General features: G+C 34.2%; 1 protein-coding gene across 2 annotated transcripts; it reads right to left on the bottom strand.

The window, feature by feature from the left end:
- Positions 1-688: 688 nt before the first annotated feature.
- LOC124820925 (GTP-binding protein-like protein) lies at positions 689-9,141 on the bottom strand. 2 transcript variants are annotated; one of them, XM_088106352.1, is made up of 10 exons: positions 8,888-9,141; positions 8,491-8,544; positions 7,490-7,663; positions 7,261-7,332; positions 6,303-6,362; positions 3,505-3,614; positions 2,476-2,775; positions 1,685-1,876; positions 1,296-1,351; positions 689-1,217 (listed from the first exon to the last, which is right to left on the bottom strand). In XM_088106352.1, the coding sequence occupies exons 1-10, from the start codon at positions 8,927-8,929 to the stop codon at positions 1,123-1,125; spliced, it is 1,155 nt and encodes a 384-aa protein (XP_087962478.1). In that variant the 5' UTR covers positions 8,930-9,141; the 3' UTR covers positions 689-1,122. The 2 variants fall into 2 exon arrangements, with proteins under 2 accessions (XP_087962478.1, XP_047148673.1); XM_047292717.2 differs by having other exon boundaries at positions 689-1,183; positions 1,300-1,351; positions 8,888-9,138.
- Positions 9,142-21,778: the final 12,637 nt, after the last annotated feature.

Below are 21,778 nucleotides of genomic sequence, written 5' to 3' on the forward strand. Positions count from 1 at the left end.
CTAGAAATCCTCTTGAAAGAGATGAAGGCCTTCAAGAATACGAACACCGGTTATGCATAGGTGTCGTCGTCAACTTATGAAATGGGTTAAGTCTCACGAAAAGTACCATTCATTGGGTTTGAAATCCTAAATAATGTCGATGATAAGACAAAGGAAGTGGAGAATAACATCAAGTCATTATACCTCAGTCATTTACAACTTTCAACCCGTATAACCTATCAAATTGGGTGTGACCCAATCATTTTTTACAAACCACCGGTCAGACCCAAACAAGACTAACTAACGTTGTCACCTCTAATATGATTGTTTTACACATTATGTACTCATAATAATTATAAAGTTCATCTGGTAAATTTTTTTATTTATTTTAAACTTTTATAACATTTTTATAAAAGTTGAAATTTTTAAAATGAAAAGAAAAATTGATTCATAAATACAGTAATAATATAACCTTAAATCAATAATTCAAAAAAGTATAAAAAAAAACAGTCAGGATTCTTCCAAATTTTAACCAAACACCACCAAAACATTTTTTTCAAACAGTTTAATCTATACTAGTACAAATAATTAACTAAAAATTACTCTAAATATAAATTCTAATAACCTTTTTATACATATGTATATATAGACAACGTAAAAAGAAACATTTTCACTATCAGCATATTTTAATTAAATTATAAAAAACAAATTACGTAAATACTGCATTAAATTGATGCTATCATTGTGTTAAAAATGTCCAGCAGCATCCATGGAAAAGGTGATGTCCATCTAAATGGTATAATATCCATCCAGCAAAACCCTATCAGTGTTTACACGTACAGACCAGATTATTCTACCTATTATTTTTGACACGTATAATCCCACAAGATACATCATTCCATAACTTAACACAAATGGCGTCCCCTAAAAGCTAATGATTTAACAACGCATTACAATTTAATGTACTCTACCTCACCCCACAACTTAAAAAAGAAAAGTAATTGGAGTGTAATCTAACGATCCTGGAGAAAGTGTCTCAAAGGGGTGTTTGATTCTGTTCAGACCATCCTTTAATAATTTAAAGAGAGTGCGTGCAGGCATTCTGATCGACTTTCACAAAATTTCATCTTGGTTTCCTTCTGATTATAACAAATTAAACTTTCTTGATAATTTGAACCACATCTTCATCTTCCAGTTCATGCTCCTGTGACGCAGCAACATATTCCATCTTAAACAATAGAAGAATGAAAGTAGAAGAAACATAGAAAGGTTCAAAGAGAATAAACTAAAACAATATAGTAAATCGAGTATGGTATCAACCTTGCCAACTCTTTGAGGCTTGTGTTTCGCACTTGAACCCCAGACCAAGGCACTGCATCATTTATAGTAAAGCATTTAATAAATGTATGGAAAAACATAACTTTTAGAGGGCCCTAGGCAAGGTAGATTTACTGAATCAACTTTTTCTTTCCATGAACAAATGCCCATTATAACGATTAGAAATTTATAAACGCGTGCTTCAGACAGACACACATGTATTATTGAAAAAAATGCTATAAAACAACTATAATTCAGGACTTCAAGTTGACAAGCAAATTTAATCTTCATATGCATTTGCTCCTCGTTAACATATGGAAAAATCCCTCAACATTATGAATGAACAAAGCTAAAGATATTATGTTTTGGGAGAAGAGAAGGTACTCACTACTTAAACTGTTTAAGCATGTCCTTGTGAATACGATTGCAGAAGTCCTCAACTGTCCTCTTCTTTGAGGATAATATTACAGGGTCTTCATAGTCCGGATTCATGCCTTTAGGTTTAGTATAGATACGGGTTAAGCTGAGATATTCCCAGATTTTGTCCAGAAGACCATCCAGGTTCCACTCCAGGTGGGCACTGAAGCATAGATAGAAAATTGCACATACTTTTATTAAGAAAACCATTTCCTCAATCAATTATAGTAAAAATCACAACAGAAATGGGGAAACATGACAGTTGCTAGTCCCAGTGCTCTACGCTTTCCTTTCTCTTCTGCATAGTCCTAAAAAATTTCGTCTCAAACAAAGATACTTCACATAGTAATCCGTTCAACAATTTTAGCCTAAAATATTATAGATGCAATACAAAAGGGAGAGCACCTAACATCAATTAAAGCCACAAGGATGAAACTACTACTTAACCCAATCTAAGGAGTTTGTTAGAATGAGTGTGAAGAAGATTGAACAGGCAAAGTAACTATAGTGAGCGGGAACCAAATCAATGCAATAAAAGAGACCCTAACAAAAATAAAACAACAGTAGAACAAAATCCCCAGTATTTTCTGTTGTGTTCAAATACAACGAGAATGCTCCAAAATAAAATCCTAAAAAACTGAAAAACAAGAAATAATAACTTAAGCACTTTCACATAAGGATGTACAAAATTATTTTAATTTTCTTTTGCTCAAAGGGAAAACGGATTGAGGTAACAACATGACCAATGATTTGAAGAATTACCTGATTGGGCAGTAATGAGGTAGCTTATCCAAGATCTCCAGTTCCTCAAGTGTGATCTGATCAATCTTGTTCACAACATAGATACAAGGTATATATACTCTACTACCCTCAATGACATCTATAAGGTCATCAGCAGTGGCATCATACCGAAGAGTAATATCAGCATTGTGAATTCTGTACTCACTACATATAGCCTTCACAGTTTCAAGATCCAGATGTGTTGTGGTGGCAGTTGAGGTGAGATTGATTCCACCTTTATCTTTCTTCCTAAAAGTCAAATTTGGTGGCTCTTTGTTCAACCTACAGTTATAAAGAAGGAACAAATTGTGATGAGGATGAAAATAGAAATCCAGAAAATCTTAAATACTTAATTGAAATACATGCATAGAGTCCATAAAAGAAAAAATCAAAACGAAGTATCTACTTAAACTGAATTCCTCTCCCAACTGATCCTACCCCGGCCTGCCAGGTGCACAGTTGGTTACACGCAGCAGTAACACTTCCCTTGTTGATTATTCAGAGGTATGACCCCCTGCAACACTTATATCCCTCCTTTTTTGGAGCAAAGTACAAGTAGGATGTCAAATAGAATCTGAGACTACTAACAGTACAACCAGTACAACAGTACATTGTTGGTTAATATCTTAACAAAACAGACAAGGTTGTTGAAATTTGAAATACTAAAGCCAATTCATAAGTGGCTGCCTCCATCAAGACCCTCCATCAAGACCCCGTAAGAATCAAGCCTCAACAAGATTCAAATATTATCTTCCAAAATCATAATTCACCACATGATCATCAAAACATCAAATCACATTTGACCCCATAGGTGCAACTGCCCGTCATCCTAACCACTAAAATCTTCATTCATCACCATATCATGCTACATTGAGAAATATATTTTAAAAATAGTATAGAATAAGTTAAGTACTCATTCAAATATAGGCTGCTGCACACATAGACCCCAGCTTGTCCAGAATATTGGTGACATAATATAAAACATACTAAATAATCAACATATCATGTTACCTTATACCAAATCCCTCCAGCTCTTTTTCTATAAGACGCTTATGAGTTATTGGCTTTATTGCATCTAGGACAATCAAAATGCAATTGCATGTCCTTGCAGTACTAATAACCTGCATTTGCAAACAGTATAATAGAAAATATGAGTGTTTGTTGGTGGATGTGTGAATGAGGGTGGAAAATGAGAGGTCCATTGGGAATATAATCCTTAGTTGCTGCATATGAAATATTTTGTAGGCAGAACCTGAGAGCTATATCATATACCTGTAAAATTTATTGTACAAGTGATATAAAATATTTAATGCAAACGAACTTGATAAGCATAAAACAAAGACTGTACTAGGGATGGCAAAAAAATCCGCGCCCGCGGATATCCGCGGATAAAATCCGCGACGGATAGTTGGTACCCGCGGATATTTACTATCCGCGGGTTGCGGGTAGCGGGTTTTTTAATACCCGCTTATAAACGGGTCGGGTGCGGGTATTATACTATCCGTATCCACGGATATCCGCTACCCGCAAAAAATAAAAATAAAAATTTAATTTATATTTTATTAAGTTAAATTTAATTAAAATTAACATTAATTTATATTTTATAAAGTTAAATATAATTAAAATTAAATTTTAATTTATATTTAATTTAATATATATTATATTTTATATATTTTTTGTAATTTTATTTAAATTTTATTATAATATTTTATAAAAATATATTTTTTTAAATATTTATGGGATATCCACGGGTATCCACGGATATCCGCGGGTTTTAAAATATCCGCGGATATTTTTTAAGCGGATATCCGTGCGGGTAGCGGGTCGGGTAGCGGGTGGATTTTTTTTTGTCGGGTCGGGTTGCGGGTAGGCACTATCCGTGCCCGACCCGATCCGTTGCCATCCCTAGACTGTACCAATGTCTTACCAAAACAGCTTCCACAAATCCCCACCCATTTCACATTGGGTCTGTTTGTTTAAAGTCTTTCAGAAATAAAGTGTTTTTTAAATAAATAATCACTTGTTATGATTTTTAACTTGTTTGGGCAATGTTATTTAAACAAAGCAGAAGCATAAAAAAGAAATTTTCTGCTTTTTCTAGTGCAACTTGGAGTTGCTTATCACAACAAGCAAATGCGGTAGAAGAGAAACTTAATGTTAGATATATTATATCTTTTATCTTTTAGTTAGTTTGTTATTATTTCTCATTTGTATTTTGGGCTTAGCCCATATTTCTTCTATTATAAATAGAGAACCCTATGTATGTATTTTACACAAAGGGAGATTAATCTAAATATAGTTTTTCACGATATTCAACATGGTATCAGAGCAGGTTCTCTGATCTTCTTCTGGTGTCTCTGCTATCTGCCGGCGGCTGGCCGCCATGGCCGCCGGCAGCCCCTAAAATTTCAGTGGGCAACCCTTCTCTCTTTCTTTTTTCTCTTAAATCTGTGCCACAGTCAGCACCGTGCAGTCAGATCTCTCCACTATTGATCGCTGTCCAGGTGCCGTTTCCGCTATCCGGCGCCGTTTAGTTTGCCGCTGTTCGGCACTGTTTGCCACTTTTCGGTGCTAGAGTTAGCCCGATGTTTGGCCCTGTTTGCCGCTGTTCAGTGCTAGAGTTAGCACTGTTTGCTGCTGTTTGGTGCTAGAGTTAGCACTGTGTTCGATGCTAGAGTTTAGCCCGATCTTCTTGTGATACACGGCTGAGTATCACCACTTGGGAGTTGTCCAGCAAGGAATCTTGGACCTTCAACATATCTTGATGTCTTTGTTTCAGCATTGTAGCTTAATATTTTGTTTTGTTTTAGTGGTTCAGCAACTGTGATCTTTCACATTTCCACCTTCACACTAAGGGGGAGTACGTTTCCAAGACACTGCAAGTCACATAAATATGGGTGTAGTCCCTGCAGTTTTGTAGATTTCAGCTACTACTGTTGATCCCGTCACCCATCCATCATTGATGAGGATTTAGTGTAGTCCCTGCAGTTTTGTAGCTCTTAGCTTTCAGCTACTACTGTTGATCCCGTCACTCATCCATCATTGATGGGGAATCAGTCCTTGCAGTTTATCATTGTCCACACGGCTCTCCTTCATCCACTTTTGAAGTTGAAGTTTCACAAGCTGCTGTTAGTCCATCTATGTTTGCCTCACACTCTTGAAGACAAATCATCTAGTTCAACACTGAGTTCATCTATTTCAAGCTTAGTTCATACAATTTGTATGCTCCAGCTTGAGGGGGAGTGTTAGATATATTATATCTTTTATCTTTTAGTTAGTTTGTTATTATTTCTCATTTGTATTTTGGGCTTAGCCCATATTTCTTCTATTATAAATAGAGAACCCTATGTATGTATTTTACACAAAGGGAGATTAATCTAAATATAGTTTTTCACGATATTCAACACTTAAAAACACATTTTTTAACTGTAAACAAAGACATCAATTTCTACTTATATAAGAATCACTTTAAAACAAATGGCTTTTTAGCAATCGCTACTTTTAGCACAAACAAAAAGACCGGTTAAGACAGAACACAAACCTTCATGTGTCTAAATATGATACAAATGTCACCTCAATTATACACATTGAAAAAAATATAAGAGAAACATTTTCATTTTTTAAATATATTAGGAACTTTCCACTCTGAAAAGAAAAAAGAAATGATATTTTGACTGAACTTTGACTACACCCCAAACTTTACTTACATAAAATGCTTTGGCTAGGTTAATTGAAACTATCTAATAGCATTGTTACAAATGATAGAAAACGTAGTTTAAGCATTACCAAAACAAACTATTTTTTCTTACCTGCCTTCCTCTACCCTTTCCATCCTTAGCACCCTCAATAATTCCAGGGAGATCCAACAACTGCCACACAAAATTGAACAATTACTACTTAAAAATTGAACAACTACATCACAATCATATTAAAAGTTGTACAAATGATTGTCACGCAACAGCACCCAAGTTCAAATTAATTGAGGCTATACTTTCAGCGTTGGAAATTTTATGTTGAAGAAAACAAAAAATATTCAGAGGACAAGAGTTCTCACATAATACTTTAATGCCTAAATTAGTTATATAGAGAAACAGCGAAAAAAAAAAACCTCTGCTTAGTAATAGAAAATCTTCAAAAAATTTCATGCCTTATTTAACAATAGAAACAGACAGTACTGAATAGTACAAGTATAAGGAATCTAAAGAGATATTCTTAAAATTTTAATTTTAAAAATCTACAGACAAATCAAAATAAAATTCCAAAAATATATCCATTTGTAATATGAATAAAAATATCAACAGAAACAGTCCAATAACAGAAGATCAAACTTTCATCACTTTTAGGCGTTTATTTCTTCAAGTGGTCTAGGGATAGCTCGTCCAAACAACCAACACAATTTACTAATATGGAAAAATGAACATCGAGAGGATGGAGAAATAAATTCACCAAAACCTGTACACTGGTGTTCTTTAAAAAGCTGAGAACGACTGCAGGTTATATTCAGAAGCTACAAATATAAACCAGCAGCATTCACATATCCCCTTAATTTTACCTCAACTAATACAAGAACAGGTATAACTAAATTTAGCTTTAAGCATCCCTAGTTTTTCAACTCAAACAGAATACCATGAGGTTGTATGGACAAGTTTCACCAGGAGGACTTCTAAGAGAGTAAAATATCTTCGTTCCTAGATGTCCCCACAGAGAAGCTCATTCAAACAGGCACCTTGTGCAAAGTAACGTTACGATTTTATCAACATAGGATACCTGGATTTTAGCTCCACGATAAGTTATCACTCCTGGGATGCAAGTTAAGGTAGTAAACTCATAGGACGCAACCTATAAACAAAACAAGTAAAATCATCAGAAAAATCCTTAATTGTTAACACAACCTAAACTTTATATAATTTGGAAAACCCTTATGCATCCCACCACCACCACCCAAGATACCAAGCATTAAAGAAGAAAATTTATAACACCTAAAATACATCCATACCTCAGAAAATGTCCCAGTCAACTTATTAAGTAAAGTAGATTTTCCAACTGAAGGGAAGCCCACAAGACCAACTCTTGAATCCCCACTTTTAGTGACATCAAAACCTTCACCAGCACCACCACCTCCTTTTGTTGAAGGGGTGAGGAGCTCCCTTCGCAGCTTTGCAAGTTTAGCCTGGCAACAAATAGTAGTGAACCAATCCTCAACAAAAACAACGGGATACAGGAAAGAAGAACTTGAAAAGGTCAAAGAAGGGAACAATCAGGAATGAATTATAAATATGAGCAGAATACAGAAATCACTCATCTTGCGTTCAATTCACATCAGAAGACGTTTACATGAAAGATCCACTTGATGTAGAAACAGGAAAATAAAGACAAGCAGGATAAGATTCCATACATTCAGAGTTGTATGCACTTATGTTAGATATAAACATATGTTTACCCAAAGGGTTATAAGTATACAAGCAGCATGCACCCAAATTATGAAGATATCGCTAAACACAGCAGTGGGAATTACTATAATGAATGGAGTGAAGACAAAGTAGGCAGATCACACCGGCAGAAAGTATCATGATTAAAAAATACCACTTCCACTATAAATATAGAACTGGGGATAGAAATGAGTAATACGAAATTTAAACTAGAATCCTTACTATATACGGAGAAAAACTCGGTCAATTGTATTAGTAGAATGTGGCACGACGTCTAATATATGTACAGGACAATAATCGGTGAACAAGCTACATTTCCCAATGCTTACAACCAAGTCAAACAAGACCAAATGAATATTTCAGTACTTGAAAGGGCATTTTTTTCTCTAAGTTTGAAATAAAAAGAACTAAGGTATTACATTGTCTTCAATAATCAACCACAACTACAGCCAACATACAAATAATCAACCACCAAAAAAATTCAGACAGAACACAGGCAATGAACATAATTGATCTCTTTTTTCTTTTTCAAAATACTATTTAACACCAAACCCACTTAGGTACTCACCTTCAGCAAGCCCAAATGATGAGCAGTTGCCTTGTTTTTTTGGGTCCTTGCCATCTGCAAATAGCAAAGTAGAATTTATCAATCATATCGGAAATAAAAACAACGAAAACAGGATAGAGCGTAGCAACTATGCAAATAAAAAATGAAGAACAAACAGTCGCTAATAAACAGTTATATGGCAGAAAAACTCATAATCCTTAATCAAATATCAAAAAATATAAAAAAGCAATGTAAAAAAAAAAGGAAAAGGAAAACCCTGCTGCGGCACAGTAACATTAATCTCATTTTTTTTCTAAATTAATAGAGTGCTAAATCAGCAGTACAAGAATTGTTAATGTTCCGCTTGAGTAAATCGAACGTCCACAATCATTCCCCTTATTACACTTCGAAAAAGTACCTCATCTTCGATATCTTTGATTCTCTGCATCACCGTCGCCATTTTTGAAGAAAGATAAGAACTTTAGAGGCAACGCAAAAGCGATTCAAATTTACGTGGCAAGAAGTGAAATGCTATCGGACTTGGACAACTCAACAGTGGTAAATTGCTGCGGCGTAGCGTTGTGTTGCGACGGAAAATAGATGAACGACACAGAAGGTGCTAGAACAAATATGCAGAAATGCTTACGGTGGGACCTAGGGTAGAGTATTTCATTCTCGAATCCGAAATTGAAAACAACTAACATGATCATTTTTCATACTTGGGTAAGCCCAAAATCACTATCTTGTAAATTATTTGGGCCTGGATTTCTTTTTGACCCAATTCACGGTAAAATAAAATAAAATGTGCACACAAATAATTAAAGAACCAAAACTTATTCCATAAGTTGATAGTTGAATGTGTTTAAGAATAGGTCCTAATTTTCTTTTTTTTGTGAAAATAAATTTTAATAAAGAATTCAAGGATAAAAAAGTCCATCAAAATTTATTTACATCTAAATACGAACATAATTTGATCAAATCAGATTTAAGACTATGTGAAATGAAATATAATATTTTTATATGTAAATCTATCAAATTTATTAATGTACGACGATATAATTTCGTCAATGTACACGTAATATAATTAATTAACATTTCATAAATATTATTTTCTAAAAAAATAACAAATGAAGACAATTTGTAAAAAGATTATTATATTTTAATAACATTATTTAAAATATATAAATATAATAACTTTTTTAACGTAATATATAGTATTATGTAAGTTGAAAAAGTATTGAAAAAACATTAAAAAAATGTTCACGTAGAATAAGTTTGTTTAGTTGAATTTTTCTAGAGATGTTTCCTTCACTTGTCTTTCTATTATGAAACATTCCAAAACAGTGTCTTAAGAAATTCAATTATCACATCCAATCTTTTTGACAGAGTATGTTTTAGCAAGATATTGATCATCCTATTTTATATTTCATATATTTTTCTCGTATAATTTCTATTAGCCATAAATTATTTTGTTCCATTTTTTACATTTTTTAAAGTCTTATTGTTAAAGCTTCCTTCTATTCTCTATTCACAAACCTTAATTTATCAAGACCTGCCTAAAACTCACATATTCAACCATACATACTCATTACACCCGTAATCATGTTTCTCTAATAAATGAAATTTACCAAGTTTCCTAAAAAAAGGCACAAATATATTGTTGGAGTTGAAAATTTTACATTACAGACAACATGAATTCCTCTCTACTCCATGTGAATGATTTAATTGATACTTAATGATTTTGCATCTATAAGTATTTTTAAATTAATTGGTGTTCAAGGATTATGAGATTGTTGGAGAATTGGAAGAGAAAAATGAACAGTGAAGTGTCTGTCTTATTATGATACTGCATTAATGTAATTTTATATACAGAACATACAAAGTTTATCACGAAAGAAAAACTGATAACAGAAAATAACCACTTGACTTGTTACAACCAATACTTCCCCTCAAGTCAAGCATTCACAAGATCTAACTCTAATATCCTTCCTCAACCATTCAAACCTTTCAATCTTTACTACTTTTCTAAAAACATCCGCTAATTGTGCTTCAGTGTTGTAGTAAATCAATGTTATTCTTCCTTTGTTTACTATGTATATAAGGAAATGGTACTTTACTTGAATGTGTTTACTCCTGCCATGACTCACAGGATTTTTAGATAGATTTATGGCATACATTATTTATTTTCAACTATAATGGATTTTTTATAGGAATCAACAATTCTTTTAGGACTTCCTCAAGCCAAACCCCTTGACATGCTGCATAACTTCCAGCTATATATTCGGCCTCCCAACTGGACAGTGCTACCATTGGCTGCTTCTTCGAACACCATGAAATAGGAGATCCATTTAGCATGTATAGGTAGCCTGATGTGCTCTTTCTTTCAACGCAATCACCACCATGATCAGAGTCCTTGAAACCAACAAGTTCAAAGCCTTCCACATCTACCTTCTGCCTCCTAGTTTGAAATAATATTCCAAAATCTGCAATGCCTTTGACATACCTCAGCAACCTCTTGGCCATAAGCATGTGTGACTTCTTTGGGTTGCTCGTAAATCTGTTTATCAACTCACACTAAACGATAAGTCTGGTCTGTTATTGCACAAGAAACACAAAGAACCTACAATATGTTTGAACATTGTTTCTTCAGCATCCTCTTCAGTTTCATTCTTAGTCAACTTCAGATTGACTTTAATTGGACTCCTTGCTAAGTTGCATGCAGTCATACTAAATCTTCCCAGCAACTCCTTAATATATTTTCTTTGATGTAAGATCAAACCTGCTACAGTGTAAGTGAACTTCATTCCCAAAAAATAGCTCAACCTACCCAGATCAGTCATCTCAAATTCTGACTGCAAAACTCTCTTAAACTCTTCTATGTGGTCTACATTTGATCCAGTGATGAGCAGATCATCCACATACAAACAGATAATCAACAAATCTTCTATTTTTCCTCCTTTTACATATACACCATGTTCAACAATACATCTGGTGAAATTGAGATTAAGCAAGAATGAATCAATACATTTATTCCAAGCTCCAGGGCTTGCCTCAACTCGTATAACGAGTTCTGCAACTTGTATACTTGGTGTTCTCTACCTTCGTTAATAAATACAGGCCACTGTTGGACATACACCTCCTCCTCCAAAGGACCATGTAAGAAAGCTGACTTCACATCAAGCTGGAACAAGGACCAACATCTTGCACACGCCACAACGATCACCAGCAGAATAGTCTCCATTCGTGCTACTGGTGCAAACACCTAAGTAAAATCAAAACCTTGCCTTTGAAGGAAGCCCTTTGCAACTAGTCTGACTTTATACTTAGAGACTGATCCATCGGGCTTTAGCTTTCGTTTAAACACCCACTTCACTCCAATAATCTTCTTCCTAGTTGGAAGATTAACAAGCTGCCAAGTTTTATTCTTTTCAATGGACACAATCTCTTCCGTCGTTGCATTTCTCCACACTGGTTCTTTCAAAGCTTCAACTTCGTCTATAGGTTATGCTTCTGCTAGTAGAGTCATATGAACCAGATCCCCCTCATCACCGATTTGTGCGTCTGAATATACTTCACATTCACCAAATCTTTGTGGTTGCACACGCTGTCTTCGTGGTCTGCCAACTTCAAAATTCTGCATTCCTCTCCTATTTCCAGACGTGATTCCTGGCTTTGTTGAGATGGAATTATCATCATCTTCAACTATTTTTGTCTTCACTGGACTGGTGTGTTTCTGATTTCAGTCCCAACTCTCATTTTCTAGGATCAACACGTCTCTACTCAGAACAAACTTCTCTTCAATTGGATCGAAAAGCTTATAAGCACCAGTGGGGAGATATCCAATGAATAACATAACCTTACTTTTATCCTGCAGCTTCGATCTTTTTTGATAAGGTACATGCACGAAGGTGAGTGAACCGAACACCTTCAAATGGACAAATGTCGGCTTCTCACCTGTTCACGCTTCAATTGGCATTTTTCCTTCTAATTTCTTCGTTGAACATCTGTTAAGAAAATGGATAGCTATGGACACTGCCTCACCCCACAATTTTCGTGGCAACACCTTATCCTTTATCATACTTCTAGAATGTCGAGGATCATCTAGTTCCTCCTTTCTGCAAGCCCATTATGCTGAGGAGTGTATGGGGCGGTGATCTCATGAGTTATTCCATACCTCTGGCAGTGGCTCTCAAAGGCAGTGGATGTATATTCTCCTCCTCCGTTTGTTCTAAGAATGTTTAGTTGTCTTCCACTTTCCCTTTCAACATTTTCTTTGAACCTTATAAATATTTCCAGTGCGTCACTCTTCATCTTAATCATGTACACCCAGATCATTCTACTGTACTCATCAATGAATGTAATGAAGTACCTATTTCCAACAATTGTAGGCACCTCAATCAGACCACAAATGTTTGAATGAACTACACCTAGGCAATCTTTTACTCTCATGCTTAAATTTGTTTTAAATGATATCCTTGTCTATTTCCCAGCCATGTAAATTTCACAAACCTTTTCTGGTAGTATGATGTTAGGCAATCCAAGAACCATCTCCTTCATATTGAGTTGTTGCAAACTCTTGAAGTTCAAATGACCATAACTCAAATGCCACAGGCAGCTTTCATCACTAACCTTTACTGAAGCTATACACTAATAACTTTCCAGTGCTTCCTTATTGATCTGGAATGCTCTGTTATTGGAAATCTTGCTTCTCAAGATTAGGTTCTTGTTAACATCAAATAGATCGACTTTGTTGTCTTCCATCACTACTTTAAAGCCCCTTTGGATCAACTGGCCAATGCTTAATAAATTGCACTTCATGTCAGGAACAAGTAATACACCAGTGATCACAACATGCAAACCATTTCTCCTTCGAATCACAACATCAACAATTCCTTCAACCTTCAAAGTACTATCATCGGCAAACTTCACTCTACTCTTCTTTGTAGCATCAAAATTGATCAGTCATTCTTGATGGCATGTCATATGGTTTGAACACCCAGAATCTAGGTACCACAAGTCAGCATGCGAATTAGAAGTTTCAGTAGAAGTGGTTACCATCAAGGTTAGTGGCTCTGAATCTGAATCCTCTTGAGCAACATATGCTTCCTTCCTTTGATGGTTCTTCTGCTTTCCCTTATCAGCATAACATTCATAGGAGTAATGTCCATACTTGTGACCGTTAAAGCATTTGACACTTCTTTTATCCTTCTTTTGATAATTTTTCTCTGATCTTCCTTTCTTCTCCGCTGATATAGACTTGTCATCATGATCATCCTTGGTCATATTAGTTTTCAAATTTCCTTTTATACGTTTCCCTTTCCAATTCCCTGTCCACCTCTTTTGTTTCTTCTTCTCATCATTTCTGGAATTCTGCACTTTCAAGGCTTGTTCATCATTCTTGATAGGATTCCTATCAACCATTCTCATTTCATGTGTTTTTAAAGAACTTTGAAGCTCTTCAACCTTCATCTTGGAAAGATCTTTCGACTCTTCTATCGCAGCCACTATGTAATCAAACTTCTGTGGCAATGATCTCATGACTTTCTCAATAATCATAAGATCATTGATAGCCTCTCCGCACCCTTTCATTTGATTTGTTATGGTCGAGAATTTGTTAACATACTCACCAACTCTATCACTTTCCTCCATTTGTAGTAGCTCATACTACCTTCTAAGGGTTTGGAGCTTCATTTTCTTTATCTTTTCCCCTCCTACGTGACATCTAACCAATATACTCCAGGCTTCTCTCGCAGTAACTGTGTTCTGTATTTTCTCAAAATGGGCATCATCAACACATTGATGAATAATGAACAATGCCTTGTTGTCCTTCCTCTTGGCTACAACTTTCTGATCTTCTGAAGCACCAAGATCAAGCTCTCGACCATCCCCTTCAATAACATCACTCACATCTTGAAATTTGATCAACACTCTCATCTATGTGCTCCATCTATTCCCATTTTTCTCTGTGAGTATTGGAATGTTAGCCGTTGAAATATCACTTCCCGTCATTCCTCAATCGCATAGACTTCTATCAAGAACCCAAGTCTTTGACAGCCAACGTTCTTCTTTGCTCTAATCCCTCTAACTAGCTGCACTGTGATCGTGATTTCTGAAGCACCACAAGTCTTTCTACAACCTGACTCTGGATACCAATTCTGTTAGAGAATTGGAAAAGAAAAATGAATAGTGAAGTGTTTGTCTTATTACTGATACTGCATTGATGCAGTTTTATATACGGAACATACAAAGTTTATCACGAAAGAAAAACTGATAACAGAAAATAATTGCTTGACTTGTTACAACCAATAGAGATGAGATATCTATGTGACGTGAAAGTTGTTCTTTAAAAAGATATTAATAATCTAATACATGATACCGAAAAGATGTTCCCCGGAATTGGGAATGAGTAATTTGGAGAACTAAAGCATTATGTTAAAATATTATCGTACTTTACAATGTGATTAATTTTAAAAAAAGAAAACAATGAAACCATTATCTATATTTTCAATAAAAAAATATGTAAATTGAATGTTGTTTTTGTTTTTTTAATAATGTTAGTTATTAGTATTTGTTAGGAAGAGAATTTGTATTCAGTTTTCCTTTTCAAACCTACCAAATCATTCTTATATCTCCATATTGTTAGTGGGAGAGTTGAATTCCTAATTTCTCTCGTTTTCTCTTCCAATTTTATCACCAAGCTAACTTTATTATGATTAAGGATGTGGGTAATATTATCTCTGACTTTATTGTTTTGAAATTTTTCAATATTCAAATTATGGAGAGTAAGATGGTTTCATTTACAAAAGTGATATTGTAAGTTTGACGTACGGATTGACTTAAGGTTTGATATTACACTTATGCGTTATCCTGATTTAGTTGTGTTAGTGTTTTTAGAGAAATTATGGTGTATATTTCAGTAGATTTTCATCTTTTTTAGGAATACAAACCTCCATTTATGTTGATTTTATGATAGTTATTTATGCTTTTGAGCACGTTTGACGAGATGACTTTGTAGAGGCCTTAGTTGGAAACTTTCAAAGGCTTTAGTTGAAGAGTGATCCAACTTTAGTTGATCATGGTTTCTTGGATTACAGGTGTTCTCTGGAGTTTCAAAGGGAGATGATGTCGATAGTTGCATTTTTATAAGCATATGCAATTCTAAAAATTTTATGTTTTTTGTGAAAGGAAACATTATGTTTATAAGTTAACTAATTTGACTTTTATTTATATATAAATAGTTTAATATTTTACTCCATGCTTTTATATATATATATATATATATATATATATATATATATATATATATATATATATATATATATATTTGTTAAATTATGTCTTTCATCTTCACTTTTTTAAGAAAATATCAAAATAGCTCCCTTTACTTTTATGCATCTCAATTTGGTTTTTATTTTGAAAATTTTGATACATGTCGTTTATTTGATACAACGTTAAAGAAGTATCAAATGTTAGTTCATGATTTTCATTTTTTTATTTTTTTTTTAAATTATCATGTGTCAAGTTGACGTGTCACATGACAATGACAATGTGATGTGAAAGTGACAGTGTCACATGTCATTGTCACATCAAGTGTGATTGTCTTAGTTTGAATTTGGTTCTTATATTTTTATTGTCTAAATTCAGTTTCATTTAATTTAAATTGAACAATTTTGTCACTCTCCAAATTTAAACTAAATTTAATTTTGTATAAATGTTACACAATTATTTTTATTAAACTTGATATTTTTATTAAATATTTTTAACAAGATTAATTCTATTTTAATTTATATTTTACATTGAAATTTATTTAATTTTTTTTCAAATTTTAATTTTATTTATTTTAAATTGTTATGAAATTGGTTAAAATTTTACACTAGAATTTATAAAATACTTATTTTTAAACAAACTCAAGCATTAGTATAGAAGTTATTAAACTTTTGTAAGGACCTAGAAAATAGAGTATTATAGAGCAGATAGGTGTATTAAAATAATGAGACAAATTATTTTACTTTAAAATAATCTTATAATATAAATAGAATTTTATAAACACTTCTCATTATTCTAAGAACATTTCATCTCTCTAGAACTCTATTCCTCAGAGTTCTCTGACTTCTCTCTACAATCTCTCATTGTTGAGTTATCTGTTCGACGATCAGGAGGTGCCTAGGCGATCCTGGAGTTGAAGGCTTCGTTTTGGACAGATCAATTTCTTGTTCTTCAGTTGGTAAGTTGTTTCCATTGTTATCCGTACCTTTTTGGACTGTGAACATGCATCGTTTCTACTTTGCATGTGGTTAGCAGTTTCCTCCTTCATATTCTAGTTAAATTCAAGCTCTAAGAGTTGTTTTCTATCACCAATTGGTGAGTTGTAGGTTTTTGTTGAGTTTCCTTACATTGTAAGGCATTGTTAGAGTATCTCTGTGAGTTGTGCTGTTAATCTTTGAGGTAAGGGGAGCTAGAAACTTTATCTCAATTGGTTGTATGATATGTGTGTGTTAAACTAATTTTTGTCGCCTAAAATCAGAACAAACCCAGTTTCCCCACTAATGAAGTATAGGGATAACCAAGGATCAATCCAAGGACTTGGCAAAATTAAGTTTTAAACTGTAGAGTTAAGTCTTCTACTATTTTATTTATAATATTTACTAATTATTATCTACAAGACAAGGTGGGGAAAGAAATTTATTGTAAAAGAAATTTCAAAAGAAAAGAAATAAGAAAAGAAATTTGTTTGAAAAGAAAAGAAGAAAATAAAATGTAAGGAAAAGAAAATAAAAGAAAATAAAAGAAAATAAAAGAAAATAGAAATTTAAACTACCTAGGATAGAAACAGGACCTAATTTCCAAGCATTACTAAGATCAGTTACAATTGGAAATATCAAAACAGAAACAAGTAGAAATCATTACTCAATTCTAGAACCTAATTCATCATGAAAGAATAAAAAGAAACATACATCTTCCAAAGCTAATTAGGATTCAAAAACACTAACCAAACCTGCATCGCATAAGCTTGTTAGGTGATTTCGGCAAGCGTACCGAATCGTTCAAGTAATAAACCATGGTAAGACCAGGTATCGTTTTCCCAAGAGACTCGTAATGATGGTATCAGAGGGGGTATTTTTCGAAGAGTATAGCGCAGCGGAATTAAAACTCAGAGAGCGGAAAGCGTGTTCGATCACAATTAAAAATAATTTGGTCCTTTTAGTAAAAATAATTTTCTTTCAGAAAATTAATCAAACAGTTGATATACGTAAAATAATATGAGTGTAGGGCATAAGAAGATCAACACAGAATTTTTATCCTGGTTTGAATCAAAAGATTCTACGTCCAGTCGTTAATCACTATAAATAGTGATTAACCTTTTTCACTAAAAATGGTTTAACAGATTACAAGATAATGAACAGGAATAAAATGAATAGAACCACTCTACCAACTTGAAGAGAACCGCTTCAGCAATCGACCAACGATTCACAAGCTTCTCCTTTCACAAGACCAAGCAGAGCACCTTTCTAACTTGAAGAGAGTCTGCTCCGACTATCCACACACGATACGCGAGCCTCTCCTTTCACAAGACCAAGCAAGGGAACAATGAACAAAAAGCTTTCTGAGAACGTTCCTCTGACACACAGTGTTCTAAGCTTTCTCAGTTCAAAAAACGTTACCTTCTGATTTCTCCAAATCAAATTATATAGCCAAGTACACTGAGTGCCAAAGGTCAGCTCTCAACTGCCATGAATAATCGATTATTGTAAGTGATAATCGATTATTCAAGTCCGTTACAGGTTTTCAAAAATGTGATAATCGATTATATGAAGTGATAATCGATTATTCAAGTATGACTTGTGATAATCGATTATTGCTTAACCATAATCGATTATTCTAGTAAAAATTACAATGTTTAACATTTTCCTACTACATTCAAAATCTACAGGTTGCTTTTTGAAATATTTTCCTACTACATCCAAAATCTATAAGTTGCAGCATCATCAAAATACATCTTCAGGTTTTACCAATACTCCTTATTGGTAACAATCTCCCCCTTTTTGATGATGATCAAAAATTCAATTTTAAAAGCAAGTTTGGCTTACCTACAAAACATACAAGCTAACAAACAACAACAAGGTTAGCAATACCTGTAATAATTTATACTTCTCCCCTTGTATTATTCTTCTCCCCCTTTTTGATCAGAAGCAAAAAGATCGGATGTTAAAGGCTCCCCCTAAATATGATCTCCCCCTCAATTAATCAAAGGATGCATATAATCAAGAGATCATTTTATTTATGAAAATAAAGATTACATTATAAGAAGACACATAACAAACAGAATTATAACATAGATGAAATGGCAAGTAAACAACAAAACAGTCTAACATAGAACCTATATCTAAAACTCAGGACTAGGAGATCTCTCGGGAGGTTGAATGTTGAGATGATTCTCGATGTTAGATAGACGAACATCAAGATCAAGAAATTGATCAACCATGTACTCATCAACAGATCGTTGCCACTCATAAATCTCCTCAAAGTGAGTCTTTTGTGCAAGACTCATATCCTCCAATTGTTTAGATAACCTTGCAAAATGTTCTTCCATAGAAGTTGAGGAAGAGGAGGGTATGTTGGATGGTCCAGCATCAGACGGAGCAGCAACACTTACTGGGTCAGCCATATGAGTGTCCATGTCATCATCTTCATCTACATCAGGATGATCATCATCTTTGTGAATAAGGACTCTGCCTCTAGTAATGAATCCCATTTGACGAAAGGTAGTATCTCCAATTTCTGATCCCACAGCTTCAATATTTTGAACGAGTTCTCCTTCAACAGGTACACCTTTGAATTCTAAAATCCTAGAAACAAGAAGGGCATAGGGAAGTTGATATGAATGGGATTTCTTGGCTTTTACCATTGTGTAAGCAATGAGAGCAGGCCAGTCGATGTGTATGTGATTTAGAATCCCATACAACAGAAGTAAATCCTGCTCAGAGCATTGAGCATGGTTAGTTGCTCTAGGACATAAAATCCAGACAATCAAGTAGTGGATCATCCTTTCTTCAACTTTAAAACCTCCAACCAGTAATTGCCTTCTATTTGTTTGCCGGTCAGGATGACGTAGGAAGGATTGAAAAGTCATCATCCGGTTGAAATCTTCAAGTCCTAAATGGACTTTGACAGCATCATCCCAAATGGAAAGTTGAGCAACATTGGTCCATACATCATCATCTAAAATGATGCATACTCCCTTGACCTTAGTAGATATTATCCCATCTCGATAGCGCAAGTTGAAGTAGAAGACTCTTATAAGATCAGGATAAATGCATCCTTTTTGTTCTAACAGATGCGTTAACCCCTGCTCAGCAAAAGTGTTTGGAAATTGAAAGCCATAGAAGCGGAAAAAGTCAAGACGAATAAACTTTACCGCCATGATCTTCCTTTCTTGCCAAGAATTAACAAAGTCTGCATGTTTCCCTTGATCTGAAATCCATCCATCTATGTTTGCAAGACGTGGTTGAGAAGAAGAGGAGGCTCCAGCTGTTCTGCGATGGTGCCTTCTTGAGTCAGCCATGGAGGAAGAATGGGAAAATGATATTTTGAGAAAGTGAAGGGAAATGAAGAAGATTTGAGCTCTAGATTTGATTTCAGCAGTATTTGGTTGCAAAGGAGTGTCTAATAATCGATTATGGGGGGCTATTTATAAGAAAAATGGAAAAACTAGCCGTTTATGGTCGTTTATAGCCGTTATGGGATGCTCCAACGGCTCTATTTTTGAAACTGTCAGCGCGATAATCGATTATGGCTCGTGATAATCGATTATCAGTTCAATAATTACTGCCCAGAATTGCATGAAAATCGATTATGCATAATGATAATCGATTATCTGCTCAAGATTTTCCAGAATTGAATTTGATGCATGAATAATCGATTATAACTTAGTGATAATCGATTATGAAGCGTTAAGTTTACGAAAAATGCAAAAATTTGCATAGATTTTGATTCTAAGATATGTCTAACACTCGTAACTCTCTTCTAAGCTCAAAAAATCTATCTTTAGGTAGAGCCTTGGTAAAAATATCAGCTAATTGATGTAAAGTATCAACATATTCAATTTGACAATCCCCCTTTTGAATATGATCTCTTAAGAAATGGTGCCTAATTTCTATATGCTTAGTTCTTGAATGCATGATGGGGTTCTTGGTCAAATTTATCGCACTAGTATTGTCACATTTTAGAGGAATTTTGTCAAGGAAGATATCAAAGTCTTCTAATTGTTGTTTCATCCACAAAATTTGGACACAACAGTTTCCAGCTGCAATATATTCAGCTTCGGTGGTAGACAAAGCTACACATGCTTGTTTCTTTGAGTGCCATGACACTAAAGAACATCCCAAGAAATGACAGGTTCCACTAGTACTTTTTCTATCAATTTTACAGCCACCATAATCTGCATCAGAGTATCCTATTAAACTAGGTCAGTAGTCAGAGGGATACCAAAGTCCAAATGAAGTAGTTCCCTTAAGATATTTTAGAATTCTCTTAACTGCAGTCAAATGAGATTCTTTAGGATTGGCTTGGTATCTAGCACAAACACAAACACTCTGCATAATATCTGGTCTACTAGCAGTTAAGTATAGCAAGGATCCTATCATGCCTCTAAACATGGTTTCATTCACTCCTTTTCCAATTTCATCCTTGTCTAAATAACATGAAGTACCCATGGGTGTACTAGCTTCCTTGCAGCTATCCATACCAAATTTTCTAAGAATTTCTCTACAGTATTTAGTTTGGGAGATGAATGTTCCACCATTCATTTGTTTTATCTGTAGTCCTAAGAAAAAATTTAACTCACCCATCATAGACATCTCAAATTCACCTTGCATTATTTTTGCAAACTCTTCACACAAAGAATCATCAGTTGACCGAAAAATGATATCATCTACATAAACTTGCACGATTAAAATGTGTTTTCCTACTTTCTTAATGAATAAGGTTGAATCAACCTTTCCTCTAGAAAATTCATTTTCAATTAAAAAAGTACTAAGTCTTTCATACCAAGACCTAGGTGCTTGTTTAAGACCATAAAGGGCCTTTTTCAATTTGTAAACATGATCAGGAAATTTAAAATCTTCAAAGCCAGGAGGTTGACTAACATACACTTCTTCTTTTATAAAACCATTCAAGAAAGCACTTTTTACATCCATTTGATACAGTTTAAATTTCATCAAAGATGCATATGCAAGTAATAATCTAATTGCTTCTAACCTGGCTACCGGTGCATACGTTTCATCATAATCTATACCTTCCTCTTGACAGT

The sequence above is a fragment of the Vigna umbellata genome, chromosome 2, assembly GCF_029865625.1.
Source record: "Vigna umbellata cultivar VRB3 chromosome 2, Vumbellata_1.0, whole genome shotgun sequence".
In the NCBI taxonomy this organism is placed as follows: Eukaryota; Viridiplantae; Streptophyta; class Magnoliopsida; order Fabales; family Fabaceae; genus Vigna; species Vigna umbellata.